The sequence below is a fragment of the Agelaius phoeniceus genome, chromosome 4 (genome assembly GCF_051311805.1).
Source record: "Agelaius phoeniceus isolate bAgePho1 chromosome 4, bAgePho1.hap1, whole genome shotgun sequence".
In the NCBI taxonomy this organism is placed as follows: domain Eukaryota; kingdom Metazoa; phylum Chordata; class Aves; order Passeriformes; family Icteridae; genus Agelaius; species Agelaius phoeniceus.
In genome coordinates, this window is record NC_135268.1 from 66999928 (window position 1) to 67010779 (window position 10852).

The 10852-nt window shown below is 43.5% G+C and overlaps 1 protein-coding gene across 1 annotated transcript; it reads left to right on the plus strand.

Moving 5' to 3' along the window:
* Positions 1-214: 214 nt before the first annotated feature.
* TMEM129 (transmembrane protein 129, E3 ubiquitin ligase) lies at positions 215-8679 on the plus strand. Its single transcript, XM_054633036.2, has 4 exons — positions 215-635; positions 1722-2196; positions 4402-4561; positions 7058-8679. Exons 1-4 carry the CDS (start codon positions 431-433, stop codon positions 7304-7306), a joined length of 1089 nt encoding a protein of 362 aa, XP_054489011.1. The 5' UTR covers positions 215-430; the 3' UTR covers positions 7307-8679.
* Positions 8680-10852: the final 2173 nt, after the last annotated feature.

A 10852-nucleotide genomic window follows, 5' to 3' on the forward strand; every position in this document is an offset into this window, starting at 1 on the left:
GGGCAGGGGCTGCGCGTCCCGGCTGGCCTGGGCTGGGCTGGGCGGCCGCGGGGTGCGGGCTCGGTCCGGCCCCGGCTGGAACGCGGACGTGGCTTGGGGCTGGCGGCCGGGCAGGCGCGGAGGGGCGGGAGGAGATGGATGGAGGGGCGGGGACCATCCGTGCGAGGAGAGGCGGGTCCCGCCACGGCGGCCCTGCCAGCCCGGCAGCGCCCGCGCCGCGCATCCGGGGGTGCGGCGGGAACTGCCGCTGGAGCGGGGGGAACTGCCGCTGGAGCATCCGGGCCTGCGGGGGAACTACAACAACTGGAGCATCCGGGGCTGCGGGGGAACTACCGCTGGAGCGGCGGGAAGCACCGCTCCCCGCTGGAGCATCCGGGGCTGCGGCGGGAACTACCGCTCCCGGGGACCCCAGCGCCCCGCGGGGCGCAGCATGGAGAGCCCCGCGGTGACCTTCACGCTGGCCTACCTTGTGTTCGCCGTGTGCTTCGTGTTCCCGCCCGACGAGGTGCGCTCGGCGGGGCTGACGGTGCAGAGCCTGCTGTCCGCCTGGCTGGGCAGCGAGGACGCGGCCTTCGTGCAGTACCACCTGCGGCGCAGCACCGGCACGCTGCTGGCGCACTCCCTGCTGCCCCTCGGTGAGTAGCGCCCCGGCTTCCCGGAGTGAGCCCCCGAGCTTTGTAACCAGCGGGCTGCAGCGCTGCACATGCACTCACAAAGGAATTGCAGTTTGAGTACAGCCTGGGGAATGAGGGGCTGGAGAGCAGTGCCAGGGAAAGGCACCTGGGGCTCCTGGGCAGTGGGAAGTTGAAGGTGAGCCAGCAGTGCCCTGGCAGCCAGCAGGGACATCCCTGTGCCGGGGACATCGGGCCCAGCATGGCCAGCCGGGCAAGGGAGGGATTGTCCCGCTCTGCTCGGGGCTGGGGCGGCCTCACCTCGAGTGCTGGGACAGCTTTGGGTGCCACAAGATAACAAAAACATGAAACTGTCAGAGAGTGCCCAAAGGAGGGCACGAGGATGGTGAAGGGCCGTGAGGGGAAGCCGTGTGAGGAGAGGCTGAGGGCACTTGGTCTGTTCGGCCTGGAGGGGACAGAGAGGAGACCTCAGTGCAGTTACAAATTCCTCGTGAGGGGAACAGGAGGGACAGACCCTGATCTCTGCTCTCTGGTGACAGGGACAGGAGCCAGGGAATGGCCTGAAGCCGTGTCAGGGGAGGTTTTGTGTGGGATATCAGGAAAAGATTCTGCCCCCAGAGGGTGGCTGGGCACTGACTCCAGCCTGATGGAGTTCAAGGGGTGTTTGGACAATGCTCTCATGCACATGGTGTGACTCCTGGGGTGTCCTGTGCAGGGCTAAGTGTTGGACTTGATGATCCTTGTGAGTCCCTTCCAGTGCATCATCTTCTGTGATTTAACCAAGGAATGCAAATCAGCTTCCTTTAGCCATATAATTCTCCTAAAACTAAGTGGCATCGCACAGGTAATTTTTTTTAACAACCAAATTCAGATGGCTTTCCTTTAGGTATATAATTCTGGTAAAAGTCATCGATGCCTAAGAATTTACCTCAGCTTGCTTGAGACAAGAGGCTTGACTTTGAAGTCATCCAGAAATACAATACCTCTCTTGGAGGTGAGCTCACTGGTTAGATAACCATATGATTCAAGGGTATCTCTTTTGCAGATATTTAATTGTTTTCTGAAAGTAAGTTCTTTTTTCCCTTGCAGGTTATTACCTTGGTATGTGCTTTGCTGCACCTGAAAAACATCTTTGTTTTTTCTACCTGGCTTCAAAAGAGTGGAAAACTTTCTTCTTCTTCGCCATTCTCCTCCCAGCAATCACCAGTGCCCTGGCATATTACTGGTCCCGGAAAGGTTGGAATAATCATCCACTAGCCCGGACACTCGCTGTTCACGCCCTCCCACAGTCAGGCTGGAGGGCAGTAGCTTCTTCCATCAACACAGAATTCAGGAGAATCGACAAATTTGCTACCGGGGCGCCAGGAGCCAGGGTGATCGTCACGGACACGTGGGTGATTAAAGTGACCACCTACTGTTTACATGTTGCCCAGCAGCAGGACATTCACTTGACGGTGACAGACTCCAGACAGCACGAGCTCACCCCAGACTCCAACGTGCCCGTGCAGTTCCTCACCATCCGCGTTGCCAGCGTTAATCCCTACGTCAAGGCATTCGATATCCGGTAAAACGACTGCTAAACCTGTTATGTTACGTAGGTGCTGTTTTGATGGTGCTGAGGGAGCACTTCTGTGACCAATCTGGAGACTCATCCCTTCCTTTCTGGTCCCTGCCTGGTGTTCAGGGCTGCTGTATGTGCATTTCTGCCATGCAGTGCAGGGAAGGTTGTTTAGTGCAACACTGAATACACAACGGATAAACAAAGGGATTGGCCTCTTTGATCCATTCTTAGGGAGAGGATTGTGCTGGATGCAGAAAGAAGTAACTGGATAAAATTAGGTGAGAGATGGAGAACAGGAATGAAAGGTAGAATTTTTAGTCTTTTAAATTTTGGGTGAGGAGAAATAGCTATTTGTCTAAAACTGTTGTTCATCCATGACTTTGGGTTTTTCCCTGTGCTTAAGGCCCACAATTTCATCACTGCTCAGAAGAGCTCTCACTGAGCTACTGCAAGCCAACTGCCCCTAAAACAAGGAAGAAATGTTGGTCCCTTTCTGACTTAGGTGTTCTCATAACAATAAATCATAACAATTGTGAACTGTGAGGGCTTGTTTTGCAAGGGCCCATGCTGTTTATCTCATCGGTCTCTGTGTAACCAGGCTTAAGTACAAGTTTGGCAGAAACCTCTGAGTAGAAGGATGCTCAAGTCCTTGGTGTTGTGTTATTAAAAGCCATCTTAGTGCTCCTAAAATTACATTTGAAAAGGTGTCTTTTTGCTGTAAATTTGTATGTCAGGAGCATTTATTAGGTACTTAAAAGCATGCATATCACCAGACTTGTAGGTGTGCAATGGGACAGGCACGAGGAAGGCAAAGAGGTGATTATGGTAGAGATCCAGGTGAACAGAACTCAGAACAAGAGGGTGGTTAAGGTCAGCATGACAATGCTAAGAAAAGAGACTTTTATAGACCTGTGACAGTGATGACCAAATTAGTATTAAACAATTAATGATTTTCTTCTGCAAGCACTTCAGTGCCAGAATACACCACAGCTGAGAAAAACATGACTTGTTTGACAATTCCTTTTATAGAAAAAAAGTCCTAAGCCCAAATTGTATTTTGTGACTAAACAGAATAGCATCAAGAACAGTGTTTAAAAGCTGTTCTAATAAGATGTCAGTGATAGTAAATCTCTGCTAGAATGTAGCAGAATCATACAGGGTCATTGTATATATCCAGAATCAGAATCAAATATAGTGAGGTGTTTCTGGAAGAAAAATGCTTTTGTGCAGGTGGGCCACATTTCTCTGCTTGTTCAGTGTGAATTGTTCCTCTGGTTATAAATGTCTCTGATTTGTATGGACAGCATCTGTTAAGTGACATTATCCCGTAGCAGTAAAAACTAAGCCAGCCTTGCATTGTGCTGGGCTCTGGGAATTCAGAGAGTGGTAGGAAAATGAGGGCAGTGTTCCAGGGACTTCTCCCTGAAAGCTGTTTAATGAGTGGAAACATTGAGCTGGAGAGTTTTGACACTACAGTTCAGAACTCTTAAAAAGGGATGACAACAGTAATATATCACTGTAGGATTTGTGTGAGGTCTCAGGTGCCACTTGAGTGCTGTGGACATCACTTAAATTTAATTTACAGAAGCAGCTGGTGTGAAACACAGCTTGCTGCAGCCTTAAATCAGCAGTGGTTTGTGACCTTTGTGAAATTTCTGTGATTTAGATTGTATCATAAAATCACAGAACCTGATAGATTGACATTCCTCTTCTACTTGTGTAGAACTGTATCACCTTGAGATGCCTGCTGCATGATACAACTAATTTCTCCTAATTAAATTCCTCAGGAGTTTATAATTGAGAATTTAGATATTGTCTAAGTAAACAGGCATTAAAAAGGTGACAGAGATGGTGCAAACAGCATTGTGCAGTTAATGCATGATTTACATACCTACATGGCTTTTTGTTCATGCTGATTACTTCAAAATCCTTTGGTTTTGTATGATGTTTTAGCTGATCTCTGACATACCCTGCTGGCAATCTTACACAGATATGAACGAGGACAGCATGTTCTGTTGACCAAGTTGTGCCAAAACCAATAACTAAATAGCAGAAGAAAACAAGAAAACACAATTCTGTGTATTTATTCTGACTAATAAGTACCAGCTTTCCTGTGGATTCACTTCAGATGTTAACCTCTGCAAGCTACTATCAAGGTATTTGGGTGGATAATCATGGTAACATTTTGCTCCATCTTCTCTTCTTCAGGTTGAACTCCACAGAGTATGGGGAGCTCCGGGAGAAGCTCCGTGCTCCTATCAGCAATGCAGCTAATGTTGTGATCCATCAAAGCCTTAGTGATTTGTTTTTAGAAACCTTTACATCTCTGGTGGAAATAAACCAGACATACCACGTTCCAAGCACTCAGGTGAAACTTTCTATCCATGTGAGACTGTAACAATTATACTTTCAATATAGATAGAGCCTGTGATTACTGTGTAAATGATAAATGTTTACCTAGGGCTATCTCCAGTGAATTATTAAGAGAATTCAGGGTTGTGAGGTTAACAAAAAGGTTTTATTAAAAATATGGATTAAATAACAAATTATGATTAAATTATATTTATCATGTGATTACTGCTTAATAATCCTCATTTAATAATTAAGCAGTATTCAGTCAGTAATTAAATAGTAATTGAACAGCAGTTAAACACCCTGCTACTCTCTACATTTCTAATCATTCAGCTAGCTTGCATAAAATATGTTTGAGATCTAATATAAACTGTTACTCTCCTTTCTGTAGATAACAAATACCAAGTAAGGGATACCAAGTAAGGTCTCCTACCTACCTGAGGCTGCCCTACAGGAGAGCTCTATGGGCCTGGGAGCTGCAGTCACTTACTTAGAGTGTGACTGGTGGTTAAAGTGCCCCTTGCTGTGGGTACAGCTGTAGGACTTAGAGTTTCATCTTGTGATACTGATAAGCCCCTGAGAAGACATGACCTAGATTCCTTAACTTCCGGAGAAGATACAGCCAAGCACAATTTCTTAGGGTGTGCACAGCCAAGGCTGGCTCCAGTCAGGCATCCTAGTCAGTGATGCCAGGAACCCAAGTGCTCTTTGCTCAGTCAGGGTGATGCTTCCTTCACAAATGCTCACCTGCTGCATCAGTAAACTCATCACAAACCTTAACTTCTGTTCCTGCTACGAGGAACAAACTGTATTGTGAGCATTATGGTTTTGAGACATGAGAAATGGCATTGTGAAATAAAGTCCCCTGTAATAATTGCTACTAAAATGTTACATGAACACATTTGGAAATGATGACCTTGCACTTGCAGAAGTGCAGGGTCATCATTTATGGGGAGCCAGAGCCACAGCTGCTGTTGCTGTTCTTTAGGCAGTTTGCTCCAATACAGCTTGCTTTTCCAGACAGCCAGGTTTTGGTGGATCTACTGCTGAAATAAACTAATAATTCTTAATTGGGGTTTGCTTTGATTATAATTATTATGGCTATTATTATACGGTGTTAATTATAACAGCACAGAGTCCTACTTCCAGTAATAGTCACAGAGACCTGGTCATTATTATACTTGTGCAGCAGCTGGAAGTGTGACTGCAGCACTGTCCAGTGTACCAGAGGGAACCAATTAAACCAGTACTGGTGACCCTGCAGGGAGTCTGTGCCCACTGGTTCAGCTCATGGAGTGAGGGGTTGGTACCTTTGGCAGTGCTGTGCAGCTTATATGGTTTGTGAACTAGCTAAAATAAAACTGGATCAGGTGTGTCTGCACATTATGTTGTGTGTGTGATTGCACTGCCAGCAAAAAGAGATGGTCACAGTAAAGAGAATATATTAAAGCTGCTTTCTTGGAGAGTATTTAATTTGTGACACATTTAAGTGGCAGCTGAGCTGCTGAACTTGGGTTTGACATTGGGTGATAAATTACATCACAGATGATGATAAGGACGTTAAAAATACAATATTGAATTTTCCCCCATTCTGAAGCTCCATTAATATTTTTAAAAGTTAGTTAATCTTTCTATGATAGAATTTTTCCTGCTTAAAAGCTAAGACCTAATTTCACAAGTTAAATCTGAGTAGCTTTTGTTCATCTGGATCTGCTCCACAGCCCAGCTCACAGGGCAGCTGAGCAGGCACTTGAGCTGACAAGGGAAGAGTCACTAGAGATGGGAACTAGAGACCACATAGAGAGCTGATTTTTGTTCCACCAGGAGCATTTTGAACAGATTCTGGTCTCTGTGCCTATTCAGTGTGCTGTCTTTTGAGCTTTGTCAAGTTCTTGGACAGCTGGAAGATGTGGGAAATGCTAATAATTGTTTATTAATTGTAAAACACTTCATAGCAAGATGTTGTCCCCATATGCAACTGCAAGTTCATGTGGCATTATTAACTGTGGGCAAAATCAGTTATTCCAATTTTATCAAAAAAAAATTAAGTACATTTCTGGACCTTCAGGTTGAGCATCCTTGTGTTCAGTACAGCCCTAGTTTCCTCATTTATGCCTCTTACTTAGATGGAAGATAGGAACAGCCATTTGCTGTTTCAGTGTTTTGGTTTGTTTTCCTTACTTTATACTGGTCCATTTTTTGAAAAACAGCTTGAATGACAAATCTGGCTGCTTGCTTACCTTGCTGTGGCTGCTGGAAGCTCTTCAGAGAGTGAAAGAACATTTATTTTTCAGTCATTTATGCTTAATCAGTAGTGTCATGCAGCAGTTCTGAGTTTTCTGTTCAGAGACAAGCTTTGCTGTCATTTGTTAGAGAGCATTCTAGTGAAACCATTTGATACCCTGTGGTGGGGCAGTCCTGCCACAGATGATTTTCTAAAAGCCTTTAAAAAAGCAGTAACAGGAACCATTCTGTGCAGTTCACAACTTTGATGGTTTTTCTCCTCCCTCAGGAGCTGGAGCCATGCATAGGCTGTATGCAGACTATTGCCAACATCAAGCTCATCAAGAACTGCCAGGAGCCCAACGAGGGGGAGTGCCAGCAGTGCTACTGCCGGCCCATGTGGTGCCTCACCTGCATGGGCAAGTGGTTTGCCAGCAGGCAGGACCAGCAGCACCCAGAGACCTGGCTGTCGAGCCAAGTGCCTTGCCCGACTTGCCGAGCCAAGTTTTGCATTCTAGATGTTTGCCTAATACGATGAGTAGTAACTTGGGTATGTTTTAACTTTTTTAATTTGACTGTGTTTCATAGTGGGTTTGGTTTAAGGCCTGCTAGATCTGTTTCTGAGACTTCATGTTCGACCAGGGTACAAACTCTAAAGGTTTCTTTTACAGTGTTGAAAACAGATGTAAATCTTTTCAGTTCCTTTCCACTTTTACCTTATCTGTGGATTTTACTCACACGATGTCAGCTTCTGGATTTTAATTTTGTTTAAACCCCTGTTTTCCTTTCTTACCTTTTGGATGGAATAAGGTTATCCTATATTTGCAGTACCGTTGTTTTTTCAGGTTTTAACGTAGGTTAAATTCTTTCTATTTTTAAATTTAACTTGGGTTTTGATTTTTTAATAAAGGGCTAACTGAGAAAATTGCTTTGGTTAGACTTCATTGATACTTTTGTTATTCTTTAATCCAGTTGTAAAGTTATTATTAATCTTTGCAGTTGTTTTTCAAACAAGTGCACCAGTTGTGTTCCTTCAGCTGGAAGGAGCTACTTCCACTACATCTACCACAAAGGGTTGCTGTAGGCTGAGAAATGTAATCCCTGAAGATTTACAAGTCCTGTATGGACCTTTTATTCCATTAATTTGCCTCTAGCATACCTTTTGATGGATGACTTTATTGAAAACAGAAAGGATTTGTCAACCCATTTACCTCCACTGCTAATACATGGTTAAAATCTGTTGGTTTCCAGGAGCTACATTGCTTAGGGTTTCAATGTTCTTTAGGTGATTAGACTTTTTTTTTACATACATTTGAAGAGCGTGCAGCAAACATCTGAGCTATAATTTGTAAATTAATATCACAGGTGGGACAAATAGAGAAAGAAATACTTTAAAGCTTTGGTCTACAAGAATAAAAGCTCTTAATACCTTCCACCTGAATAATCACAAGGATCTCACCAGTAAATCATGGGCAGAGGTGGCATGCCAGTGCTTACATGACAGCCTCTTGATTACCATGACAGGCAACTGGTTTGAGCAGGATCAGATGGCAGGATGTAAAAATGGTACAAGTATTGGAAGTACAGCTGTGAAACATTTCATGAGTCTCAGCTGAGCTACAGGTGGTGAATGCACCTACCTGCACTTGCAACCAGCCAGGAAATGGTTACAAATGTGGCTGCAAGCAAGAATTCATAGAGGGGTAAGGAACTGAAGACAGATCTGACAGCATTGCTTGAAAACTAACATTTAATTGTTGGTGTTGGATTTTAACTTTGGAATTTTTAAATAATATTCATTTGTAAAAGTCCAAACTGGTTGAGCTAAAGAACACTTATTGCTTCAGCATATCTCAGTTGCTTTATAGACAACATCTACTATGCAATTAAGTAAATTACCTGTTAATAACAGTGGCTTCTCTGTTTTCCATTACATGCTGTTTTGGATTTTATGGATGTACAGAGTGAAAATTTGACACTGAGACAGGTTGTGTGGATTTATCTCTCTTTCCCAAAGAGATCTTCAGTGACACGTTACTCTTCATCTGAATAGAATTAAATGGAGTTCTGGAGTTTCAGGCAGATTTGTTGCTAAGTCTGAAAACCAATAAAAAAATCTAGAAGTCAATTAGCAATTGAATTTAAAATATTTCCTTAGTACTTCTGTGGGAAAGTTATTTCCAGATTTAAAATGGTCTCTGCAGGATTTTTTAACCTTTGGAAGGTTCTTGCAGGGCAGGGTGGTGTGTCTGACATGCACCTATCACTACACAGCAGCCTTCACAAATCAGCATTTTGTAACATTTGCTTCTGAAAAGTTTACATAATGTGTCACCAATACAAGGGATGTGGTCCTTGAAATAGTTGCAGAAGAGAGGGTATGATTTTGGAGCTGTGGTTTTGCCACCCCCATTCAGTTCCTACAGCACTTTGCCTGTTCAGAATAAAAATATTCATTGCAAAGAATGTGAGGCTAAAATCATAAAGGCCTTGAGAATCTCAGATGCTGGTAGGTGCAGATGGTTTTATAGACTAATGCCAGGTCAGTTGCCAATAGTATCTCATGTAATAAAAGCTTTAAATTCCTAATTTCTACTGCAGTGGAATCTACTCTGAGTTGACTGGAAGTTTTCACTTCAGTGGAATTTTGCTTTTGTTCATCCTACCTCTTTTGTCAATATAAAAGTACAACAGAGTAACAGTCATTAGTGTTTTATACCCTTGCATCTTTTAATGCACAGAAGTGCCTCTTAAAAAACTTAGTAATAATTACCAAAACAAAATTATGATTTCTGTTAATGATAGTACTTGACTTATATTCCTTAAAACAAGTAGTTTTCCCCAACTAAATTCTCAAAGTAATCTGACATGCCTCTGACATTTGTGAGCTTCTTAAAAGCTGTGTTAGAGAAACAACTTGGTAAAAATCCAAATGAACATGAAACTAATAGAGTACAAAAATAGGCATTTTTCAATGTGATAGCTTCAGGTTATCATCCAAAGAGCCACAGGGCCATTTCTTTAAGGTCCCTTCCACCTCAAACCTTTCTCTGATATTGTAAAACTTGCTGGACTGCAGCTAAGCACCATTCCATTCAGGACAAACCTCAGTAAGACTGAGGTTCTCAGTGCCATTATTAAATTTGAAATTTTTAAATTTGAAATGTTTGTGGACTTTGAGCTGTTTAAGGAGTTGAGATAGAAATACTCAAGCTCTTACATGGATTACAAGACAGTTTCTTCCAAAGACATCCTGCAGGATTTCTCATTTGTGGTTTTTGGGGTTGGTGGGGTTTTTTGCATGATAGCTTGCCTGTTTAAAATGAGCAGTATTATTTGGATAGCCCTTAGGGAAAAGGCTTAATGAATCCATGCAGTTAATGTTAAAACCCACTGAAGAGCTCAATAAAAATACAGTCAGTTCTTTGTAAGACGTCTGGCTTTAATTTTAAAGTTATGTTTACCAGGTAAAACTTTATATGAGTGGAAATCAGTCTGGCTTATCTGTATGCAGTGTCTTACCTGAGAACATGGGAATAAATACAAATAGGGCTTAAATTCTCCTAAAGGTGTTCATGCTAAATCCTCCTTGGATGGCCTTTCCTACTACAGCCTGAATGCAGAGGCTTGCATAAATGGAAGAAGGTGTATATGAAATCTCTATAAGAACCTCAGGGGAAAAAAAACCTCCAAATACTTTTCACAACTACCAGATGGGAAGGGGTGACACTGGATGTCATGAAATCAGCAGGGGCAATGACTCAAAATTTGTTTTTCCAAGGAAGCACTGGCATTGTAGCACTGACATTGTAGCAATATATAAAACACTTATTTCGTTGTGACTTTGCTCAGATGTATTACTGAGCACCAGCAATAAACAATCTGTCACATTCCTATATCACATTCCTGTGGTAGTGGACCTGTTAGAGTGCATTCAGAGGAGAACCATGAAGATGTTCAGAGGGCTGGAGCACCTCTGCTGTGGACACAGCCTGAGAGAGCAGAAGGTGCTCAGCCTGGAGAAGAGAAGGCTGCAGGGAGTCCTTGGAGCACCTTCCACTACCTAAAGGGTCTCCAGGAGGGC

Excerpts from the sequence above, each read along its gene's own strand:
- TMEM129 (XM_054633036.2), top strand. The coding sequence starts at position 431 with ATGGAGAGCCCCGCGGTGACCTTCACGCTGGCCTACCTTGTGTTCGCC. Across the intron at positions 636-1,721 it reads GCACTCCCTGCTGCCCCTCG|GTTATTACCTTGGTATGTGC; the intron begins GTGAGTAGCGCC and ends TTTCCCTTGCAG. Across the intron at positions 2,197-4,401 it reads GTCAAGGCATTCGATATCCG|GTTGAACTCCACAGAGTATG; the intron begins GTAAAACGACTG and ends TCTCTTCTTCAG.